This window comes from Corvus hawaiiensis, chromosome 30 (genome assembly GCF_020740725.1).
Source record: "Corvus hawaiiensis isolate bCorHaw1 chromosome 30, bCorHaw1.pri.cur, whole genome shotgun sequence".
NCBI lineage: Eukaryota > Metazoa > Chordata > Aves > Passeriformes > Corvidae > Corvus > Corvus hawaiiensis.
Genome location: NC_063242.1, coordinates 9,484,763 through 9,510,623, shown reverse-complemented (window position 1 = coordinate 9,510,623; position 25,861 = coordinate 9,484,763). Strand labels below are relative to the sequence as shown.

The 25,861-nt window shown below is 35.6% G+C and overlaps 1 protein-coding gene across 3 annotated transcripts in view; it reads right to left on the bottom strand.

Moving 5' to 3' along the window:
* Nucleotides 1-22,339, bottom strand: part of RTTN (rotatin) — an 80,322-nt gene extending 57,983 nt beyond the window's left edge. For 2 of the 3 annotated variants that reach the window (XR_007200456.1, XM_048289554.1), the window contains exons 1-15: nucleotides 22,255-22,339; nucleotides 21,448-21,635; nucleotides 20,026-20,224; nucleotides 18,214-18,303; nucleotides 16,982-17,060; nucleotides 15,643-15,757; nucleotides 14,959-15,109; nucleotides 13,877-14,042; nucleotides 11,150-11,331; nucleotides 8,147-8,262; nucleotides 6,250-6,420; nucleotides 4,738-4,950; nucleotides 3,393-3,505; nucleotides 2,154-2,280; nucleotides 992-1,117 (exon numbers count right to left, since the gene is read on the bottom strand). Coding sequence is in view for 2 of the 3 variants with exons in the window: in XM_048289554.1 (XP_048145511.1) it covers nucleotides 992-1,117; nucleotides 2,154-2,280; nucleotides 3,393-3,505; nucleotides 4,738-4,950; nucleotides 6,250-6,420; nucleotides 8,147-8,262; nucleotides 11,150-11,331; nucleotides 13,877-14,042; nucleotides 14,959-15,109; nucleotides 15,643-15,757; nucleotides 16,982-17,060; nucleotides 18,214-18,303; nucleotides 20,026-20,224; nucleotides 21,448-21,635; nucleotides 22,255-22,285 (2,067 nt within the window). In the remaining variant the exon portion in view is untranslated. The remainder of the gene's footprint in view (nucleotides 1-991; nucleotides 1,118-2,153; nucleotides 2,281-3,392; nucleotides 3,506-4,737; nucleotides 4,951-6,249; nucleotides 6,421-8,146; nucleotides 8,263-11,149; nucleotides 11,332-13,876; nucleotides 14,043-14,958; nucleotides 15,110-15,642; nucleotides 15,758-16,981; nucleotides 17,061-18,213; nucleotides 18,304-20,025; nucleotides 20,225-21,447; nucleotides 21,636-22,254) is intronic. The other variant, XM_048289555.1, reaches the window with a different exon arrangement.
* Nucleotides 22,340-25,861: the final 3,522 nt, after the last annotated feature.

Genomic DNA, 25,861 nt, shown 5'->3' with positions numbered 1-25,861 from the left:
ATCAATTGAGATCTATTTCTTTTGCTCGACCAACCACTAACAGAGAAAACTGTCAGTCTTTTTAATAACATATCCAATGGAGTAGACAAAATAAATGCTGTCTTTGCAAAAGATAAATTATACACAAAGCATAAACATATAGCACATTCTCAAAGATATTTTACTTTTCTCTTTAAAATGCTCACATCTAAAAAAAATCACTTCTAAATGGAGCTGTGCATAGTACTGAATTTAAAAAAAAAATCTCATTCCAGAAGAGAAGCTAAAAAATATATAAATAATTTGTTAGTCAGTGTTCTTTCTGACTGCAGGGATGTTATAGATCAGCTGTGAGTGAGTTGTTAAGAAGAACATAAGTAACTTTATCTTCCTTTCACAACTCCCTACTTTCCTAGCTCTATAGGCTAGGAAATAGTGCACATATGTTAAGCAGTCATGCATATAAATGAACCCAATGGAAATTTGGTCCTGTTCTATAACATTGTAAAATACTTCTATAATACTCAGGTAACTATATTTAAACACAGATGTTTGTGGCGGTGAAATACAATTTTATAGCAAAGACTTGAAGATTTAAAGTGTCTTTTTGTTCCTCAACCATTTCAGACATTGCCGCACTTTTACAAAGGCTTGATACTTAAAAGTTCATGTTTCCCATAAATGTAAAGCACCGTACATAACTTTTTCATCATATGTACATTTTACTAGGGCTGAATATATTACACAAAAAAAGTAAAAAACATATTTCATTTTTCACTGGCCTTTATTACAGTTAATAGCATCCCATGCACATAATATTATCTTTCCTCTGAATTCATTGTTAAAAATAAAATCTTTCCATTGACTACAACCTTACTATTTGCATAGCTTTTCTTTATGCAAGAAACCATATTTAGTCAAAACTTCAGGTAAGCATTAGACCACTGTGGAGAATATCAACACTTACTCTGCATGCACATCAACCTACAAATGCAGCTAGTAAATACAGTACCTCATTCTTATCTTCTTGAAGGCCGAATGTACAGATTTCATATAACACTTTAGGGTGTAGAAGAAAATGTACTCCCTGGCAGATTGAAGACATAGGCTTTGCAATATTATGAATACCTAAACAGTCCTTGAGTAAAAATAAAGTCTGTTAGTTTAAAAATTCAGGACAGTCTCCACTACTACATCTTGTTTTATAGACAGCCCGAAGTTGTCATGCAGTTAAAGACTTTCTCCATGCGCTTTGGAAGACTAGTTCTGAAAGCTAAACATGACAGCCCTGGAAGAAATATAAACTGTTTGGATCACTGACTGAAAACTCCTGTTACTACACAAGGACTAAGAAATAGAAAATCATTTTGGTTTTATTTCGAATAATTGTGAAAATAAATTAGAAAACCCGTGCGTGTTGCTTGGCATTACATGAAATAAGACAACTTTTGGCATTACATTAAAATAAGAAAAACCTGAAACAGGCTGGTAAAAATATCACAAAAACAGAAGTGTCATTCAGTGGATATACTCTTTTTTTCAGAGACACTAGCTCCAGCATAGTTGTCCATTATTGAACTGTGCTACAAGCACACTAAGTACAAATTATAACCATTATAGAAAACAAAAATTTCAATCAGGTATTATATCCAAACACAAAAAAGATTTTTATTTTGTGAGCCAATATTACTGAATACCTAAAACGACTTGATAAATACGACATTGCCATTCCCAGCATAGAGTGCAGCCATACTTTCAGCAAGTTCATGCTCTTTATCCTTTGGGCTATCATTACAAAAAACTAAGGCCGCGACAAAATATCCCTATAAAAAAACCCAAGACACACACAACACCATCCATCCCCTGCTACCCCCCCAAAACATGGAAAAAAAACCCAAAGAAAACAAACCAACAAACAACAACAGGAGTAGTACATAAAAGGATTTACATGTTCTTTAAACATAATTTTTAAGTGCAGTACCTGAAGTCTAACCTAACCAAGCAGACTTAATACCAAGAACGTAACAGTGAACTGCAAGCCCAGGCCTATGCTGATTTTTCAGCATATAACATGGTAAACTGAATTTGCATTAGAAATGCTTTTAATGACAAAACCATATAACATGCATTAGCGAGGGCACCACCAAGAGTGTTAATTAAGCATTAATTCAAACCTTAACCACTTCCAAACAGCAGTGATAGGCTTCAGCTTTTATATTCAACAAAGGATGAGACAATAGACGGAGAAGCAACTTCTGACCCTCTGCCTGAAGCAATGAGTTGGCCTTGGCAGACTTCCAACTAAAATTAAAAATAGTTAACGTCACTAATTTATTTTACATTACCTAGAGATGCCTACAAAAATGTTCTTGTTAAATTTCAGGATAATCTCTGAAAAAAGCTTCCTGCAATGGTATACATTCTGAAAAACAGAAAAACGTTCAGAGATCACAACATATTTGCCAAAATCATAGTATCAATCTTTGTGTTTGCATATGTTTATTCTTTTTAACGTGTAGGTAATCAAAGACCATAGTTTTTCAAAATTCTCTCATCAAAATTAAGAGCCTGAAATTTGATGTTCATCTGAAAACATAAAATTCTCTTGAGCTTCAGTAGACATCTTTGATCATATACATGATTATAGAAAAAACCTGTGCTTTTAGAATTTTTTCATTATAGAGGTAAAAGTCCATCTCACTACCATGAAGTGAATTGAATTTCCTACTGCCTGAAACAGTAATCAAACAATAATTAACTCTAAAAGCATTAGAACATTGAAGAACATTCTGACATTTCATAATTTAAAATCACTTACTGGACAGCTCTTAAATGCAGTCTCCTTTGAAAAAATTCCCTAAAGCCAAGTTCTGAATCAGTACAAAATTAAATTTTTGTTGTTCAAGAAAGAACTTTTTCAGGCACCATAAGGTTACTTATTCTCTAACCAAAGCCATGGAAAAATCTAAAAAGCAATAAAAACATGCTGTTTAATAAAAGAGATGCCATATTGTAATAGAAAGCATCTACAATAAAGTAAGTCCTTTACGACTTCTGAAAGTAAAAAAAAATAAGTTATACAAATACACTCAGAGCAAAGGATTTTAAAGAAGTCTGAAAGAAAGCAAAGTGTTTAAGACTGTTTCCTTATAAATCACATAACTTTACATACAAAATCATAAAAGCTCATACATAAAATATAACATAAAGCGTTTAGCAACTCAAATTCAGTTTTCAAGAAATCCACTACAGAATGGCACAAATCAGTTTGAAGAGACTGTTCAATGGCTAAAAGAAAATAATTGCTCATACAGGGAATAAACACGTTGGGCTCCTATTTGAGAAACCTTATCCACCAAAAAAATGACCGATTTTATTTTCTCAAGCAGAGTTTTAAATAGCAGTGTACTCACATATTTGAGCATATGTGAATGCATTCCTGAAGCAAGGGAAAGTGTAGGTGGAAGGGTAGACTACTCAAGGCCTGATCTGCCAATTCTAGTAACTCAGAAAGATTCTTGTCCCCCTGTGAAGTAAAATGAAGAGAAAGAATGAAACTAGCAAAACCAGTAAAATTAAAAGTATCCAATATTACTGCATAATCTTTCAGAATTTATCATAATTGAATATTAAGTCTTTCACAGAGAAGTTTATAATTAACTAATTCAATACGTTTCAACAAAAAACAGTTTAGAACCTATTCCTCGGACCTGAAAGCCCTTGAGCTGCTGAATCCAAATAAACTTCTATTAAACTCAGTAGAAATAATGTATGTCTAACATTTCACAGCACAAACACTATAACATTATTCAAATTACTATTTTTTTAATCAATATGCATTTTATGTGAGAAGAGCATAATAAAAGATTTAACTACTAAACTTTTAATGTATCACTACTAAAGAGCAAGTTAGATTTTTTTTTTAAATTTAAGTACATATGTCTTTATCATATTTGGTTACCAAATACATTAAACATGAGCCATTTAAATTTGATGGAGTTAACTTTATTGTAAACAGCATTTTATGAGCAAAGTATTGCTTCTATAAAGTTCAGAACCTGCCTAGACAAAGGATAGATTAACTCTGATTTAAGACAGCACTATATTTATATTGCTGTATGTTACTCATTTATATTAGTATCAATGGAACCAGTATTGTGCAAAATTGCTTATCCCTTTGGATAATGGAGAAGAATATTTCAGTACTGTGCTAGAATCTCTTAACTAATAAAGCAGTTGTCTTCATAACAAACTGGAACACAAATCTCAGCCAGTCCAGTAGTTGTTTATTAAAGCTGCAATTGCCAGCAATTGCCAAAGTACTTGGGATTTAAAATTTTCTGAACAATATATTTAACTCCTGGACAACACACATACACCCACACTATATATTTAAATAAATATAAAATAAATGGTGTATTATATAAATATATATATATAAATATTTATTATAAAGATATATATGTATATACAAGTATATGTTTGTATAAATAAGCAGAGTATTTGCTGCTTCTTCCTTCTTTGCCCCATGCCTACTTCCAATCTCCAATTGTTTATTTCTTTGTTTTTACTTCAGATAAGATTTTTCACAAACATCATGACTAATATTAACATCATGACTACATTTGGTATCCTACAGAATACTCATACTTAGGGATCTTCCTCAGCTATGCTACACTATAATTTTTACAACAGAGGAAAGGAAGTGAGGAAAGAACTTTGTCTACAGGAAATATTTTAAATAATAAAGTTTCACACCTCCTTATGCACTTCAACCATAAAGCTACAAGTGCATTCAATCGAATATGCAGCTTCTGAAACTTGTTTATAAATACTGTAGTTCTCAGTACTCATCTGCTCCAGATAGGCTGCAACGGATTCATGAATGCTTGGGTACTCCAAGGAGAAGGACATATCCAGTGAGAGAAGGAATAAAGCGTTCAGCAAACTCTTTTGTGTAACTTTACTCGCCTTTGAAAAAGAAAGCAGCTGTCAGAATAACAGCCTGAAAATACAGCAAAACCAACAATAGCATTTGCAATCATTCAACAAGTACAATTAATATTGTTGCTACTTAAAAGTTAGAGAAATATATTTCATTAAATGAGTTCTACAGGAATAATTATTTTTTCTTCATTAAAAGTGATAGTTAATTAGATGTCACTCCGAATATCAGACTTGCAACCAGTCACAAAAGTTATGCATGATCCAGGCACGGCACAAACACTGCTGGAGTCAATTCATTGTCTGACCACAAGATGGCAGAGAACACATAGACCACAATTATTTCTGTATTTAATAAAAAACTGTCTACAATTCCACATGGTCATATTGCAAACTAAGGACTGGGATTTTTCTTGTTGGTTTGGGTTTTTTCTTTTATTTTTAACTGCAAGTGTACATTCCTTCAACTCAAATTGTGATGTCAAATACAGTAACTTTGTTCCAACTCGTTACATACAGAATGGAAACTTTGTGTTAGGTCACAAGAACATAAAAGACAAAAATTATAAAAAGTCATTAGATTAGTATGTCTACACTTATTTTCAGGTACAAGACTTAATATTTGTGACAAAAACCCTGTAACTGAAAATGGATCTTCTACTCTGATTGAATAATGTCTAAGAAAAGCTACATTCCACTAAAAAGTGGTCCAAAAAATTTAAACCCATTCAGGTTTAAACATCTAACACTTTCCACCACATAAAAACTTGATCAGACCTTCCCATCTGAAATAAAGAAAAAAACACCTCCACCATAAAAAACAAAAAAACCCAACCCCAAGGGCTACAACAGAATTTCTTCTAAAGAGCACTGGAAGCAAAGACCAATTAAAATCACTCTAATTTATGAAATATAATTGCTTACTATATTCCATCAGATTAAGAGTGATGATTGTAAAATGCTGTGTTAGTTCTACTCTTACTTGCATGCATACTATAAACTAGCAGGGGGCAGCAGAGCTTTGCAAACCATACATCATACCAGAAAAAAACATTACTGGAGGAAAAAGAACACTGAATTTCAAAAACTCATTCAAAAACTGGTCAAAAAATGGTTATTTTAAGATTTGTTATCTGCAGAATACACTGGCAACTGAAGAACGGATGAAGTTGCTATCTGTGATCATACACCAGCTAATGCAAATCAGATTAATTTCTCTGTCCATGGGGCTATTTTCTCAGTATTAATCCCTGAGGAAGGTATCTCTTTCTGCCATCTTTAAATGCAAAACCAAGAGACAATCACTTATAATTAGTGATGACATACCTTTTCTACAGGGAGAAGTATTTGGAGCAATCTAACAGTGAAGAGTGAAACACTAATAAATGCCATTCTGTGATGCACCAGCATCACCTTGGGCTGTTCTGCACTCATATTGCTTTTGTGATATAATATAGTCTCTCCAAGCAAACCCAGGACCAGAAGCAATTTGTCTTTCTGAAAAAAAAATCAGAAATACAATAATTAGAAAAAAATGAAACATCACTGTGTATTTAGTGTTTACACAGCACCTGCAGTATCATTAACACAATTATGCCACATAAGCTAAAATTGCATAAATGGTACAAAATACACAGCATTGTGTTTGTCCTAGTGCTGGGACTAATGCATTAGTCCTAGACATCAGTCTACCTTCACTCTTAGTTCAGAATACTTTGCTCAGTAACTACCCATTCCTGGCTGCTCCCTCCCCTTTCCTCTCTCACTTTTTTCTCTCCCCCCACGCTCTTAATTTCTGCTCACTACACTTTTGAACTTCTGAAATTTTACCTATTTTGAAGTTCAGTCTTAATAAGGAAATATTAAGTCCTGGTTTGAACCTGCTAATAAAGCTTTACCTTAAAATTGAAAAATAATAAAAAAAAAACCCTTTCCAAACCAATTCACAATAACTTTGAAAACATCAGTTTTTCATCCCTGTTGATTCTCGGAGGAAGCGGCAAAGTTTTTTTCTTCCTCTCTCCTATTTAAAAAAAAATCAATAACTGTATACCATTACCCACTTTATTTGCAGAGGTTTGTTTGTTAGTAACCTGGAAACAAACATTATCCTACTAATAAAAATCAGTATGGTATACATATAATATATTCTACTGTAGTTTGATAGATTTATAGGCAATGAAATACACTGATTCAGGTCATAAAACAAGTAGACAAAGAGATATTAAGCTTCTGAGATTAAATGTTCTGCAAGAAATCTTCAGCACTGATATGATGTTGATCAATTATAATAGATTTTCACAGATCAGTATATTAAATTCAAAGAAAAAATTCTCATTCGCTAATAGGTCCTATAAATAATATAAATATTAACATTTATAAAATAGAGAATAGGGAAGCATACAGCAGTATTTTAATTAATTTATAATGCAGCTGTTATTGTTTCATATTCAGTGATATTTTCATGAATTCTAACTCAAGTCAGGTGCATTTAAGACTACATTTAATTCAAGTCTTTAGACAAGTTTCAGTCTGCAGCTCTGGTACATTTGTTACATGCCTGAGCCATGCCAGCTTATGCTTCAGCTTTCACTTGTCCGCAAAACAGCAAGTCAGCCATAATTATTTTATCTGCTATTCACTAATTTTATAATTCCTGTATATGACAACTCTCAACTGTGCTCAGCAATTTAAGTTGTTTCATCAACAGCACTTTGATGCTTTGAACCTCTGCTGGGCCAAAAAGGCCTCTCCTTTCTTTCCCAGCTAAGCAACATTGTTAAGAATATCAGAAATTTGTGCAAGGATCTATAGTTCCTGGGTAGGAAATGGATAGCATGTATCTTAGAATTCCAGGTTTGGATCTGAACAGTTATCTCCCTAATTTTAAACAGATAGTTTATAAGGAGTAAAGAAAGGGAAAGTTGTTTTTTACATCAAATTGGTCCCCAACATTTGTAGTCAGTGCTTTTCCCTCAGATTCCTTTCCCTACATGTGTTTCTCTCAATGGCTGCTTATCTTCTTGAGGTGAAACTCCAAGTATTGTCTGGTAAAAGAACTGACATTTAAAAAAATTGTGTCATCAATAGAACTAGCAATAAACTACTTAAAATTTTCAAAAGCACAGCTCAGCAGAAGCTTAGATATATGAATCACCACAGAAAATGTCAGAAGCTTATAAAAGGAGACAAATATGGCTGATCAAAGTCTGAAGAACCTTACCAATTCCAATGCAAAAAGGCTGTCATCTTCCCAAACATTTTCAGAAATAGCATCACCAATAAGGAACATGTCTTCAACAAGCAATTCAAGAACCTCCATCGTCACTCTCCTACTGCCTACGAACACAAATGAGAGGATAAATTCAAGTACAGACAAAATATTTTAGTATCATATTCAGAAGACACAAGAGATTATTCCAAATATGAAATTCTGGTATTTTAATTTTCCTATATGCTTCTACAAAACTAATGCTAACTGTCTTAAACCACTAATAGCTCTGAATCACAGAAGACAACAACCAGACAAAATCATGACAGATTAAAGCAATTAGATACTTGGAAAAAAATCTGCATTTCCTTAAAACCTATCGTGAAATTACTTAAGAAAATAATCATGAACTTTACTACAGCTGTAAATATGATTACTGAACTTTTTTAAAGTTCATAATAAAGTCACTAATTTTCCCCATCCAGATAGCTGTGTTAAAAATCTTCTGTATATATTATCTATTCCCATTAATCTGCATTTTTGGTAGAGGAGTGCCTTTCTTCACAGAATATTTTGCTTGAGATCTTTTAGAAGACAAGAAGATGAATACCCACTTTATCTACTTGCACAGTTCTCTGTAACAGTTTCCCCTTTGCTTTTAGGCTGGTATTTATTCATTTTCATTTCTTCTTCTGAGTGTCTCTTAATAACAAGGCTGATCTTGTCTATTAGTGACTTTTATCCTTGGTAAAATGTTGAGCTTGAATATGTGCCCACAAGAAAAGCTGGCCCAAGCTTAGACATGTACAGCCTACATTTACTACAAATATAAGCCTCCACCTAATGTCCCGAGATAATGAGAAAACAGAAGAGTTAAATGGTTTCATGAAGAACAAGGCAGAATATCTGGAGCCAAACCAAATATTTTCAACCTCACACAAGAGAGGATGCCAAAACTGTCTGACATCCTAAGGAACCATACGGTGACAGTTTCCCTTAAATATTCAATGTAGTGCAACTGTTGGCTTATTTTCTTGTTGATGGTAAGTTTCTATTTAAAATCATAGATGGATTTCACACAACACCATTGAATTTTCAATGTATTTTTTAACTAAGATAAAAATTCTGCATCCTTCAAAATCCTCAAAACAAAGCCTGTTTAAAAAACATAAAGCTCTACTTGTTCATTATAATTAAACATTAATTTATTTGTTCCTTTTTCTACCTCTTGTAAATTTTACACACTGAAGAAGTTTTGTTGATATACTTGAGGAAAAAATTTCTATCTCTGTATGTGACTAGATATGGAGTGATAATGTGCGGCTTGAGTGATCTGCTTTGGGTGAGCATATGACAGAAAATGGCACAAGGCCTTTTTGAAAGCTTGCTTTGACCTATCTCACAGAAGTGCTGTTTTCCATTGATTTTAGTCAAAACGTTGCCAATTTAACTTAATAAATTTTTCCATTTTAACAAAACAAACAAACAAACAAAATCCCCCCACCATACCAAACCCAAAAGAACCCCACACCACTATTGACTTCTGCAATGACTTCACTCACAAGGCAAGTCAGCACAAAGGAAGAAAAATTCCAGTGAACATCTCCACAAGGAATAGAATTTAAGCTTAACTAATATACACATTATATTGCAAAATAAAAGGCAGCAAATTTTACAACAAGCTTACTGTTTTTCCTTTACCCAGTAGTTAAAACGTCTAGAACAAAATCTACACTATACCATATAAGTTGATAATAACATTCATAAAAATGCCTGTTGACTTTACTAAAGATAACAACCCAAAATATAACCACATGAGAAACTGTGCTACTGTCTCACAATATCACACTGTCTCACAGTGTGCCTTCAGATCAACAGGAACAGGATAAAAATACTAGTTTCCCCACAATCTGTGTCTCATTACAGCACAGTGGAAGAATGAAAAAATATCACCAAGTAGAGTTTAAAAAGTGCAAAAAACCTGAGGGGAAGGTAAACAAAGACAGATCAACTTTACCCGAAAGTGAAACTATTTTAGGTCTATGATAAGATTGAAAGAAAGAATCATGAAAGGTAGAAAAACTGTCTTTAAACTCTGCAGATTTGAAGTGACAGGTGCCAGAAATGGAAAAGACAGAAAATACATTTTCTGCAGTTTTACATTATAAATAAAAGATGCTAGAAGTCATGAATGTGCTTGTGACTAATTAATATTTAAATATCACTATTCTGAAAGGGAAAAACAGAACTTTAATTCATTTTAGTTGGTTTATAGCAAAAAAAAAAAAAGAACTGAATAATTTTCATACATATTTCATAGAATTTTTATAAGTTGAAGCCTCTAACTTTTAGTATCTTAGTCATAGATAGTTGCACATTTCCAGCTCCTATATTTGAAAACCTTACCACATTTACCAATACCTGTTTTGAATTACATTACATTTTACAGCTAAATACCATTTTAGACAATCTAGGAGCAAAAAGACTGTCCTCCAAAAGGACTTAGCAATTTAGAACCTCTATAAAGTAAAATAAAGATCATAATTGCAATTAGACTATCATTACTTACATTTCTTAAATAATTTGTTACTGCATTTGTAAGAATAAAAACAAGCCTTTCACCAGAATTTTGGTTTATTATTTCTTGAACCGGAGGAAAAAACTATGCTCAAAGAGATCAGAACACCTTTGCTTAAGAGTGATTATTTTTTCATCTTCCTGAATGACATTTTATCCTGCTACACTATTTTTCCACCACACATTCAGTTCTTGCCACTATCAGTAAAAAGTACCTAAAACTTCTGAAGCAATTCTGAAACACAATCAGAAGACTCAAGCTTTGTGACCTGAACAAAGTCCCTAGAAAAGACCTGTTGCAACCAGCCACAGTACATCAGTTATCAGCTGTGCCTTACGTGTTTGAGGCACCCACTTCACAACACCAACTCCTTAAGAGGTTTGTATTAAGGAAGTGAAAGATATGTACGTTAAATACTTAACTCAAAACCTTCTCACCTGTTCTTAGAAGAGGTATTGCATTTTCCAAGATGGAAACACAGAACTGAGGGAGGCTAAGCTGCTTCATCTGTAATTCCAAAACGTCCTCATTATCAATATCTGGTAGGTCAATATGTCCTACATCAAACGGGGAATGCAGAGAGATTCTGGAGTTTGCATTTGCTTGAGTACTGTTTCCACTTAAAACAAGCAAACAAAAGTTAAAAAAAAAAAAAAAAAGGAAACATAGTTAACTCTTGCAAAGAGAAAACACATATGTACAGATGTTAAAAATAGCATCAAGTAGTTTCATTACTCCTGCCTTAAGCATATCTTTCCTTCCATCCCAATCTTTCTCTGCTATCCACCAGTGTTGCAGGAAGAGGGGTATTTTGTTTGGTTGTTTTTTTAAATGTCAGAACTGGTAGCACCACAGGTGAATGCCTAATGTTTTGGCAGTCATCTTCAAATTCCCTTAGCACTGTGTACTGGAAGAAATACACATGCAATGAATACAATATTGCATGAGAAATATTGGTTGATTTAAAACTTTTTTTTGATTAACAAAATCTATCAGTTGCTTGAAGCAAGACCACTTACTAAATCAAATTTCACCCTGAATTATACTTACGATATTAAAACCATTCTATATAGCTAGCCACAAGAATCCTTAGAAGAAAAATTAAGAAGCATGAGCTATGTTTAATCGTTAGGACTACCTTGTCCATTGTAAAACAGAAAATATTCCCTTGTCCAAGAAAGTCTTAAGTGCAATCAAGTATATATTACAAAGTACACAGAGTGCTATTAAAGTCTAGACATTTTAAAATTTTATTAAATTTATTATTAATATTTATATGTGATTATTAAATATTTTATATGTGATATGTGAATCTATTATTAAATATATATGGTTCGTATATTATGAACAATACATAGTTCGTAACTGTACTAGTTTTCAATTGTTTTCAATAATAATCTAATTCCACTGTCAGCATTATAACTAATAAAACTCAGGACATATTTTGAAGTTTTCTTATCCCAAACAGCATTCAGCAATCTTGATTTGCTTCAAAAACCTGTATGACTTATAACTGGGTTTTGTTTGGTTCCTTTTTTTATTATTAAACAAGCTGAAGAAACTGAATTGTGGCATGACTGTGTTACATTCTACTGTCTAATTAATGTAAAAGATGTCTATAAGAAGTTAAATGCTAACTGATTAAGAGGTCAATAGAAAACTACAAGCAAAATAGAAGCAATATGTACTGGGGTTTGGCTGCACTTACCAGAGGGAAAGAAGCAGAGGTATCAATCATAAAAACAATTCAGAAGAGGAAAGGTTAAGTTTCCAGGCAGAATTTGAAACAGACAAACAGATAGATTGAAGAGTCTCAAGATTAAAGAACAAGGAAAAAGAAGAGTTACATATAGAATAGCAATAAACAAACTGACATTACAATTACGTAGAAAAAGACAAGGTTCACTAAACGCAAAATCCCCTCTTCCTTATCAAAATCAGCAACGTCAGAGCAGAGCAACACTATTGTTGTTTCCCTCCATCATATCTTCTATTCAACATCATGTTGTTCTTTATGCTACCTCTGGGCTAAATTATAATTTTGTTAGAAATGAGATTCATGGGCAGTGAGCAGGTCTGCTGCAGCACACAGAATGCAGGAAGATAAAAGTGCGCAGTCATGAACAGCTCATAATATGGCACTATCAGTACTCCCACCTGGTTTCTAGAAGTCTCATCACTGCCCAAACTGGTACTTATTCTTATGCAGCTTTCATTTCTAGACTAACAGCCAAGCCATTGCTCTTGCACAATATACACCAGCTGCTATTAAACTGTTAACTGTTCAACTTGGGAAAATGACTGGGTCCTAGAAGGCAAAAAGCCTGGAATTCATTGCCAGTGCCATATTAGTTATATGATAAAAAATTAATACATTAGACTTAAATAAAAACAACTTTTTAATATAATGACTGTCAAGATGTATTTACAATTGAACTATTCTCATCACAGTCTATTTGGATACCTAGGAGTTACTCAACCACAATGACCATACATCACAGAGACTCAAAAGAACTGCCAAAAACCACACAGTAAAGATTTACAAGGACTTTTAAAATCCCACATACTAGAAGACATTGGTACTTGAACAGCAGCTTTAAGTCTGTTGTGTCAAGATGAGCAACAAAACCACAAACAAATACTTCTACATTGTGAGGGTGTACAGACAATTTATAATTTCACATAAGAGTCAAATTTTTAGATGTTATAGAGCTGAAATTTGTTGCCACATTTAACAACAAATTTTAAAGACTTCAGTAGAAATCTTTATGCAGCAAAGTATGTTTGACAATACTATATACTGTTACCTACAGGATGGCCATTCCACTTAAAAGAACTTACGAGGTCATCTGCTGAAAAAAAGAAATATCCCTGACTTTCCAGCAATAGACTGAATAAACACTTTTCTGTGTCTTACGAATACATGCACAAGCAATAACAATTGATAGGAAGAGATTTTGTTTTAAATGGCGGTTGGGTACAATGTGGCAATGATTTTATGTATTCCGAACCCTTTAAGAATGGTTTAATTCATTAACGTAGTTCGAATCTTCACAAATTACCAAAAGAGTTGCATCATTCCACACACTGACATGGAGCTGATAATATAATCCTACATCAAAATGTTTTTAACTGAAGTGTAAGTTATTTCCTATTTCATTCACCTAGAAGATACTGCATCCCAATCTTGACCATCTCCTCTAGGACGCTGAACTGTCCGTCCAATTACAAAAGGCCGAGGGCTACTACTTCCAGGTGATGGATTCTGAGAACGAGGAGCACCTCTTGCTTCTTGACAGTAAGATATAGATGAATTCTGGGAAGCTGTACCTTTATGTAACACAAAGAATGTATTTTCCCTTAGTGGAATCCATTTTTCTGAAAGATACTACATAGTGAACAGTACAAGTAACTAAGGTAGGATATGGGAAACACCATGTAAATACTGATGACCTAGAACAACTTATCACTGGCAAGTAGCAGAGTTTGGAAACCCAATTCCAAGGCAAAAACCATTGAAGATTCCAGCTGACTCATAAATCTTGAGTTTTAAAAATAGAAACATAGTGTCTGGGTAAGGCTATTGGACTTGTTGATGTTATAATTGAATTAGCAGACAATATCATTTATTAAGACACCAAATACAGTGGCAATCTTATGCAGAGAATCAGACTACCAATGCACAGAAACAAAGTTGATTCAATTCAGATAGCAAAATGGAAACAAGAAGACCATTATAACTAATCTACACCACTAAAGCTACAACATTTAAGCATTAAGATCATTGTGAAGCAGCCCTCATGACTGCAAAATTCAAAACAATGATTAAACTATTTTTAGCCATCAGCATTAAAAAAAAAAGTTCACATAGCTCATTAAATTAGTAACTACATTGTTAAGTACTAATAGCTTGAAAACTTTTCTGAAACTTTGCCCACTTTTATTTTACAGACTTAATTTAGTTCTAGCTAAAAATCCCTCCCCTGCTGACATACGAACAATTGGATACTGGGAGAAGTTGATGAATGGGAAATCACAGGAAACTAAAACTGAATAAGTACTTTAAAACAATGCAAGTACTTGACATTTTTTTAATTAACATTAAAACTACTGAACACCATAGCAAAACAATTTCACAGGATTACATTTGCTGTAAGGTTCTGGTTTTGGTTTTTTTCTGCCATCATTTTAGACAATCTTATCTGTAGTAAAAACAACAGTATCTCAAATACATAAAAAGACCTACCTTGCTCTGAGGAAGAAAAACTTGGATCTCTATGGAAGTTAAGCCTCCTTCTCAAGAAGATGCAGAGCTGTTGCAAGCATGACACAGACTGCAAAGCCAACTGGTGTCTTCCATCTCCTCCAAAAGCCAGGTTTAGCAGAGATAAAAGGCTCTGCAAAGACAAAACCACCACCACCAAGACCCAAACAATAATCACCTTCATGAACAACCATGCCAGCAAGTCTTACACTAAATATGGTTCAAAAACGTTTCCAAGTGTTTTTCAGAATCACAGCAAAGAATAAATAGGCTCAACTACTGTTTTCTTACTGAATGCAAGATTATTAGGCCTTGCAGGAAGAAGCCAAGTTTCTCAGTAAATTTCTAAAGAAGTCACTTATTTTCATTATGGGAGCCCATTAGTAGGTGTGTCTAAAACAAGGACACAAATTCTATCTTATCCAGCAGAAACAAAGTATTACTTCAGAAAACACTTCATTACTTTTTAGCAATATACATTATTACAAGCAAAAAACTTTAAAACCACAATATATAGCCAATGTCCCCTTTCCTATGCACCTAGAGTTAGCATAAAGGTACTTCTGTTTTACTGTTTTGTTTAGAAACAAATTGAATTATTTGCATCAATTCATCCTTGGCATAACTTATACCAATAAAAACTTTAAACTTTATGTGAATTCTTGCCTGTACAATCTTTGGCCTTTGAAGGAAGATCTCTGCAGGAAAATCTTGCATAATCACATCCTGAAGAAGCTCACACGTACTCCAAATTAAACTTTGGTTGTTACTTCTCAAAGAGCTACAAGTTCATATTTAAATATGTATTAAAATGAAAAGAAAACCAACCAGTAATTATTAGCCTGAACAAGTCTTTACAAGAAAGTTATAACCACAACACTGAAGAATCTAAAGGAAAAAACCTCTGTAATTCTATTGTCATATCATGTTTTAAGTTGAATTATTCCTTAGCTATGTGAATCCTATATACAGTAAAGAACCAACTCAGTTCCCACATGTAAAATTAGGTTCCAAAAAGAGAAATAACTTTATTGATTCTGAATTTGAAATTAAAATAAGAACTACTGGAAATTCCCTGTGAAGCTAGTGATTATCTCAGTGGTATATTGCAAGTAATATAACTCATACTAGTAAGAAAGTTTCTTTCATTACTAAGGTTCATGTATAACTTAAAAGCACTTGCATGACATATGTGGGAAATTCCATAAAGGGAGAAATTTATTAGCTACTCTCTAAGATTAATGTTAGTAAATAATAAGAATCTTTAGGATAGTCTGCTTCAATTTTTAAAATTGTTTTAGAAACCACTGTTTCTGAAACCACTCTAAAATATCAAATACGTCCAGTGTTACAAGTCTGTGTTCTCTTTCTATTCTCAAGCATAAAGGAAATTAAATACTAAACAGGTTCTCCAGCTTCAGAGATCTTTCAAAAGGAAAAAACAAACACACAAAAAAAAACTATGCTAGAAATCTATCACAGCTCTGTGACAACTCATAAGGAATCCCAACTACAGAACTTTTCCTTGGGGCACTTCAAATACTTTTTCTAAATTAAAGGAAAAAAAAAAAGTCACTGCAGAAAGACAGTTGGAATGACTCGATGCCTGGATAAGGCCCTGTACCTAAACTTACTGGCCTAAACTTAGTTAAGCTACTACTGACAGTAGGGATTTTCCTGCCAACTGCTCATGGGGTAAAGTAAATAAAGATTTTATTCCAGCTTGTTCTATTATTAGTTGAATGAAATCTTTGATCCACTTAAGAAATTTAAAACACAGACTGAAGTGTCATGAACAAAAGACCCAAACATACTCCAATTTAAATACAAGAAATGGAGAGTGACACTGCCCAACTTCAGCCCAGTTTTTACAACCATTTATCAAAAATTAGCTCATTGGGTTATTCACAGGAACAGCCTCATGATGCGGAAGGACAGAAATTTCCAACCACTATTCCCGAGAAATAAAAACTACAAGGAAATTGCAAGGTTCGTATTACTGCACCTTTCATTTGATGAAAGAACATGTCTATCTGTTGAAGTCAGAGTTAGCCAAGGAAATGTGGAAAATTTCAAGCATTTCACTGCAAAAAACAGAGTGGAAGTTTTCAAATGTATTTTATAGAAATGTTGTATCATATACATCCAAGGCAAAGTAAAAAACTTATAAACAATATACTATCTTACACAGAAATATCTTTTAGTAAATACAGACTTGCACAAACTCAAATGCTTTTAATGAGAGTTTTCAGCAATACCAAAACCTCACTAAGGTCATGCCAAATCCAAATGAAATATGTTTATTGAAGGAAGCTTAAGCAAACAAACACAGCATCAGTGGACAAATACTCAATTCACCACATCATGCTTTCAGTCAAATTATAATTTTGATCTGCTACTAAAGAATATTTCATCCACTAGCATGATTTTTAAAAATGGAAAACTGGCCTCACGGTTTTACTGTTACAGCGGTAGAAATTCTTGTTCTTACAAAATTACGGCACATAGTAACTTTGTAATGAAAATAACTTTAAAGCTATTTTTAACTTAAAAGTTTGTAATAATTATTGTGCAATTCCTGAGATAGCTGATATGCTACTAAAAAACTCAACTGGTGATTTACCTACAGCGACAGCAAAGTCATATTTTAAAATCTAGAACGCAGCATGTATTTTAAATACGACGCTCTCCTGTGAACTGCTACTAGTATACTGGTACAGGCAAAGACTTGCCAAAATACTACTGATTTGTGCTTCTCAGTGAAACACTTTATATCATTCAACAAAAAAAATCAAAGCATAATACTGGTTTTCATTTAAATAGAAAGCAAAGATTCCTCAAGCATCTAAACCAGTTTTCTAAAAAGTAGAAAGGTACTCCAGAGTAAGTTTTGTTGAAATAAAAGGTACTTAAACCTTTTAGCCACTTCTGATTATGAAGCATGGATCATCCAGAGAACACCAGCAATTTAAATAATTTTTAAAATTGCAGCACTTTCTAATGTACTTTAGATATTCCAAAGAGCTACACTATTTACTAGAAAAGGGAAATACCTATTAAGATAAATGCCATTTTTATAAACAATTTTATTGTAGCTTCTGTGATGGTAGATTTCACAGAATAACAATAGGAAAAAGAAGAGCCAATTTTGCTATCCACATTTGTAATGGAATTCCATCTAAATTACAACTCTAAGCTCTTTCTGTAATTAACATATTATTTTACAGCTACACATACCAACTGTTCTTTTGGGAGGTATTTGTAACTGCGGCAGATGACTTCTACTTTGACAAAAATATCCAGTGAATAAATCCTCTTGAGGCAGAACTAAAATAAAAAAAAAAGGCGGTAAGTTTAAAAAATGCACACACACAAAAAAGAAAAACTCGATTTATCGTCATGCTTTTCATTAACTACCTCCCTTTTGCCCTTGAGTTTTAAATCAGTTTCCTTAATAGATTAAAATAGTCTCAGATGATCAGAAAAATGGAGTAAAGAGACTGTGTCTATGTTTATTTTTTTATAATCATATTCTGCAACCGTAAAGGGCACTTTTTTTCTCCATTTTCTTACACTAGTTTGCATACCATATAAATAATAGCAAAAACAATTACACAAAATATATTGCCTGATGGAGAACTGGCAGCCAAATAAAAGAATAAAAGGTTTTCCTTTAATCTACCTATTAGTAGTAATAAAATTAACTTTTTAAATTAATTACTTAAAATCTCTTTCTACCAAAACTGCTGTCTTCTTAGGTCACCTGAAAAGTTGCCCTTTGTATATAATACGTATGTTGCTACATGTCATTCATATGCAAACTGTATAAAAATATACACAAGAAATGTTAACACTAAAAGCAATCTCTCCAGACCATAATATTTGGTTCAAAGGATCAAACTAGATAATGCCAGGTTATCAGTTTACAATTTTTCCCAGTAACTGAAGTTGAAACAGAAAGAAAAATACAACACTCCTGTTAGGAAGCATTAAGATTATTCCATCCACACATGCATACAATTTACAGTATAAATAACTTCCGTAGTTACAATAACTTCTGAGTAGTTTCAGAAAGATATAATTTAAGAATGCACATGTAAAAGATTATTCTTCCCCATACAGTAGAAACATTAAGTAAAAATCTGCCCCTATGTGGGCATAGGAAGGAAAAAAAAAGTAAAAAATCAATCACCAGGCACATAGTTCTAGTGAACTAAAACTCCAAGCATTAGAGAGGCGTCAGAAACCACCAAAATATTACTTTTATCTCTGTGACTGCACAGTATGAGTGACAGCAGTGTGGTCATTACTACTACATGCACTGTGTAACAGCAGTGTCTTTCCCACAATAAGCAGGAGGATGAAGTAAAGACCTCTATGATAGGTAATTTTCTCCTTCCAACTCTGTTCTAAAATTTTTGAGGAAGAGGAGAACCACATGGGTTAGACTACGTCTAGGAGGAAATGTAAATCATTGTAACAGACAATGAGCTAGGTAACAGACACAAGCAATAGCCCTTCACACACAATGTGACACTTTAAAGATAAAGTTTATGTGTTTTTCTATGACAAGTGTTTATCCAATACTAAGTAGATAGTGCCTACAACTACTGTAGTTTAAAAAATCATTCTACCAGGATCGACTACTGTTTTCTTTTTTTTTTTTCTTTTAAGATTTGAATTGCTTTCCAAGCTAAAGCCTACTATACAAAGAATAGCTGCAAAGCATACTGGCTAAATTACAGATTGATTCTAAGTTGCTACACTTGGTGCCATAAAGCTGTCCTTGGAAGTTGTGTCATACTCTTTGTACATTACAGAAAACAGATATTATACATCAAGGAAATGGATAGGGAATTCCATTACAGGAATGCTACCAGGTGATTTAGCTAAGGTCACACTGTCTCTGGCAGAATCTGATTACTACACACTTCACTGATCTCTCAGGAATAATTCACCTACCATGCCTGAAAACATCAGCTTCTCACAGCCTTTTCATTTACTTTATTTTAATTTAAAATAAATTACAGTTCAAAATATGTAATTTACCTGGTTGATGTGCTGAAGGCTGAGCCTGAGCTTGATAACATACTGATAAAGAACTAGAAGGGAGTTCAGAAGGAAGAAAAAACAGTCCATCCACAATCCCATCAATTATGGCCTGCAAGTTTGGATCCACATCAGAGCGAAGCTGAGAGAAGAATTCCACTGCACCAATTCCAATCATTTTCTGGGCAGCAGGTGGATGCTACATTAAGACAAATAACTGACAAAGTTAGTTTGAAGAGTCTTAAGGTCTCTGGATGGAGGCAGGAGATACAGAGCAGCAGGGGGAATAAGGAAAATAATTGTAATTCTTAAGTTAGATTTTGCCTTTATCATTTAGACCATTGTGCTGAGGTAGAGTTAATTTTCTTCCCAGTGGCTGGCATGGGGCTGTGTTTTGGATTTGTGCTGAACACATGGTTGATAATTTAGAGATGTTTTTGTTACTGCTAAGCAGGGCTCAAACAGAACTAAAGGCTTTTCCACTTTCCTGGCAAGAGATCTGGGAGCCCATGGGAGGCTGGGACGAGACACAGCCAGGACAGGTGACCCCAGCTGCCCAGAGGGATATTCCATATCATAGAATCACAAAAAGGCCTGGGTTGGAAGGGACCTTAAAGATCATCTAGCTCCAATGGCATGCTCAGTCTATAAAGGAGGTGAAATGAGGAGGAAGGGGAGACATTTGGAGTGATGGCATTTTTTTTCTCAAGTCACCGTGGGTGACTGAACACCTGCCTGTCCGTGGAAAGTGGTGAATTAATCCCTTGTTTTGCTTTGCTTGTGCACACAGCTCTTGCTTTTCCTACGAAACTGCCTTTGCCTCAAACCATGAGTCTTCTCCTTTTTACCACTCTGATTCTCTCCCCAGTCCCACTGGTGGGGGAGTGAGCAAGTGGCTGTTGTGGGGCTTGGCTGCTGACTGAGGTTAAACCATGACACCCATCCATCAGTATCAAGGATGGGTTGTTTTTTAACTCTGCATAGTTGCAGTTTAGTGATTAAAACATGATAATGTAAAAATCTGAGATATCAGAAGGTTCTGTAACATTTTCTCAAATTAGTTATACCAGTGTTCAAATCTTTACTTTCCAGGAACAGTGCAAATGCTTAGCTGCAAATCATGTTCCGAGTTAAAAATGAAGCACTAAACGAGAAACTGAAGCAGCAGAGAAACTAAAGCAGAAACTCAGGAAAAAAAAAAATTCTCAGTTATCTCTCTGACCCATTTGAAGTTGCTGAAATTGTTTTAATTTCGGTCAACACGCAGTGGCTTTATTTGTAAAATAAAGTGGCTGTCTTTGTAAAACACTCTAAAAATCTCATTACATGGAGCTAAAAAATCAAGTAATATCCAGCTTTATTTAGCTTTGGCATTATAAAGACAGATAGTTTAAAAAAAAAAAGAATGTTAGTATGTCATACCTTGATCAAACTGTTCACAAAATTTAATACTTCCTCTTTTACTGGTACGACAGGGAAATTGAACCACTCCAAAAGGTTACGAAAAAGCGCTTTTTCGTGGACCAGATCAGCATAGGAAATCAAGTTGTGGTCTAATTTAAACAGAATAGTCTTCAGAGATCGCTCTCTTATCTCTGTCAGTTCATGACCTGCCCCAAAAAAAAGAGATTAAGACACCCATAAAGTTACTTGACATAACTTTTTTTCCTTATTTGTTGTAACAGAATACTGCCAGAGATCTGTGAAAAAAAGCTGGCTTCTGTGCTGCCAGTGTTATGCCTACCGGGAAGACAAATATCATTACACTCACCAGCAACAACCTAATCAAATGTGTTTGCATGACTGTAAAGCGGTGAGACATTATAAGATATACTGATATAATCCGGTGCCAAATGGACCTCTACTGAGATAACCTGGTGCCAGAACCTCTACCAGAGTACGCTGTGGGTACGGAAAGCTGCCTCGGACTCACCAACCGGACAAAAAGCTACACAAGTCCACTGAATCGAAAGGCACCGTGTCTGAAGGGGAAGCTTTTGGCATTTCTCTAGGGAAGCATTTCCCCCTAGGGGAGCGCCGCCGCCCCCTCCACGTCTGCAGCGGGGAGGGGAGTGGAAGAGCAGCAGGCAGAGGAGCGGCGAGGGGCGCAGGCCGGGCAGGGGCGGCCGGGCAGGGGCGGCCGTGCCCCCGCAGAGCCCCGGCGGGCCGCACGCTGCCCCTGCGCGCAGCCCCGCGGGCGGAGGGGCCGGGAGGGAGAGGAGCCATTACCGAGCTTCCTGACGAGCGACGACAGCTCCATCGCGCCGCTCTGCCCGCGCGCATTCAACCGCCGCGCGGACCGCCGCCCGCCCGGCTGGAGGCGGCCGCGAAGCACCTCGGGAAATGTAGTCCGCCCGCTTCCGCCCCGGGCCCGCCGCCCGGCGCTGCGCGCGAAGCACGCCGGAAGCTCTTATCGCCCCGCCGCCCGCCGGCGGGATCACAGAGAACTATAGTTCCCATGAGGCCCCGCGCCGGGCGCTCCCGCCCCGCCGCGGGAGCCGGGCCCGCGGGCCAGGACGGCAGCGGTGAGGCGGCAGCGCCAGCGGAAGCTCCGCGTGTCTACAGCTGCCTGAAGGGAGGGTGTAGCCGGGGGGCCGCCTCTCCTCTCAGGCAACTAACTGGTGACAGGATGAGAAGACATAGCCTTAAGCTACGCCAGGGAATGATTTATTCATTCCAGTATGGAAGGGAGACTACAAGAAAGATAGGGACTTTTCACGAGGGCATGTAGTGACCGGACAAGGGGGAGTGGCTTCAAACTGAAAGATGGTGGGTTTAGATTAAATGCTAGGAAAAATTGTTTACTGTGAGGGTGGTGAGACACTGGAACAAGTTGCCCAGGTAAGCTGTGGATGTCCCATCCCTGGCAGTGTTCAAGGCCAGATTGAGTGGGGCTTTGAGCAACCTGGTCTAGTGGAAAGTGTCCCTGCCCATGGCAGTGGGGTTGGAACTAGATGATATTTAAGGTCCCTTCCAACACAAACCGTTGTAAAGTTCTACAATTTACATTTATAGTAATAACGGAGTATTTGCTGATGTCACTTTGATGTGTCTGACAGCCCTCTGGAAATAGCTCTTGCTGACTCGCGTAAAGCAAAGCGATGAGGGGGTGAAGTAGGAGGTGAATCATTAGAGGGTTTGGGTTTTCTTTTATATATAACCTAGACTCTAGGACTACATTGCTTTGTCTATAATGCAAGGCACTTTCACAAAGGAGTTTCTTAAATATGTAGTAAAGATGCATGGTACATTGTTGGTCATCTGATCAGCGGGCTGATCTTATTTTTGAAAACTTGTGCTTGCCATCATAATTGCAAAAATAAATTGATGATAGGTGGACAAATGAGAAGATGGCCTTGTAATACTCGGGGGGGCGAGAGGGGGGGAGGCGGCTGTCATACCATGTATTGCATGAGAAATTACATTTTTATCAACACCCAACAAAAATGTAAAGGTGTAGTGCAGCACATGCAAATGCTTTCCAAAGGATGTATGTCACTGCCCTCTCAGTTTATGGCTAATTGTTTCTCCATGTGGTCGCCATCACTCTGCTACTTTTTCACAGTAAACTCACATTAATGTCTTCCATCTGCTCTATCAAGATTGTACTAAATTCTTAATTGCAACTCAAAACCGTCTGTCATTTTGCAGGACAGTATTTGCATATGTAGAACAATATAACAAAGGGACTTCTTAAAGCTAATTATAAATGTACTGTGATTGCTGAAACAAGGGTTTGTTTTGCACAGGAGGCTGAACTCACATGGATCTCTTGGTGCTTTTTCAAGAGCAGTTACAAGAGAAGCATCACTGAGTGAAAATTCCTTTTAGCTGTGCATGATATGCTCGTGCAATGAAATATGAAGAGCTCTAACCAGATGCACACAGGACTACTCACATTTTGCCAAACAGGAGTGGTGAGAACTTTATGTGACCCCATGTGATACTTGTGATAATAATAAAATGGATTCGTATCTCATTTCTGCAGCAAGGAGAAGGAATTGCCAAAGCAGGCATTTCCCAAAATAAAAACATTTCTTCAGGAGGAAGAGCTACATCATTCATATCGATAGGAGTGTTCAATCCAGGTCCTTGTTACCTTTTTAAATACGGTCAATCTACCTTGAACCAAAGTTTTCTTACACTGTCTTCAGTGTCAGAGTTAGTGGCTGCAAAAGCAATTCATAGAGGAGACACATGCACCCTCCATTGCCAGTATATTCCTGCACTGTAATTGTGGCCATTTTAGTTATATTTTCTTAAATTGAATCCTAATTAGGCTAAACTTTAAGAAGTATTCCTAACCTTGAAAAGCAGCTTCAGTTTTGCTGCTCTTGTTTTAGACCAGAAAAGAGATGATTGTTTACCCAAAACTGATCCAGAGGCATGCTGTATGAGCTGGTGCAATACATTTTATGCTATCATGGTTCAAGACTGGTGTTCAATTTAAAATTTTTATTGTTACAAATAAAAGTGTCATATATTAAAGGGAAAAGTGTGTATGTCCATAAAATAATAACTAGAAACACACATACGCACACAGAAAAGTTTACTGGATATTAAAAATGAAAAGAAGTGGTGGATGGGCTCAATTATTATTGCTGGCCCTATAAGACAACCTAAATAGTGGAAAATCAGTCTCTCATTACTGGGAGCACTGACTCCCTCTGTGTCTGCATTCCCTGTTTTGGACTCAGGCTAGCAGCTCTACTTTCCTTCTTACATGCTTGTTCCCTTTAGCTTATATTTTCCCGTGACTGCTTCTGAAGCCAGTTTGACTTTTTCCTCTCCACTGGCATTATTTAACATGGGTATCTCTTCTACCAAGTATATTCTTACTGATCTGCAGTTAAAATGTGTAGGAGTTCCACCACTGGGAGAATTAGTCACTGATCTCATTTACATTGTCCCTTGTTCCTTCCTTACTGCATTCTACATAAGATGAACTTTAAAAGAGCTGCCTGCTCCTGACTCCTCACAACCTTGGTTTCTATAATTCAAATAACTTCTTTTTTTTTAATATCTTCTGTATCAGATGGGTTCTATCCCAATAAACTGATGAAAGGTGGACAAGCAGCGGATATTGCTGTGCATCTATGTGCATGACGTTTTAGCATGTAACTGCAGGTGCACAAATGAAGATGGTTCTGTAATTCTCACAGTTTTGTGAAGTTTTTTGACAAAAGCCATCTTTTAGCACTTTCACTATAGGATGTGCTGTAACTTTAAATTTCCCTTCTCTTAAATGTCGTAGAGAGATATGAGCTTGGAAGAACTTTTTCTGAGGTGTTTTCAAGGTGTTTTCAGTCTTCTTTTATTTTTATTTATTATTTCTGTGACTCATTCATTATAGGATGAAGTCTTATTATCTCTGCATCCTTTTTTCAAAGCTGTCTATTCATAACTTTTTTTTCCTTCTTTAGTGCTCTGACTTCTGTTCTTTTACATTCCAAAAGTTCTCCAAAGATCAACATATCAAAGAATCTATCTGACAGGATCTTGATACCATTAGTGATAATATCTTTGTTGTACTTCTGAGCTTAACTGTTGCAACTTCCAGTTCTCTGGGAATTTCCTGCTATCTGGCTTTTCACCTACCTCAAGGAGAAGCAACCTAAAAAAGAAACATCAGGGCATGTCAGATGAAAAAAACCATAGATTCCTGGTACCCAAACATCACGACTGCTATAGTTAAAATGAACCTCGTGACATGCCAGGTGGAAGAAGATTGCCAAAAGGAAGGAGAAGAAAGCAAAGAGATCAGAGTATTTGGAATGAAAAGGGGGCAGAAATGGACAAGAGCTGAGAGCTTCCCCACAGGAGAAAATTATCCTTG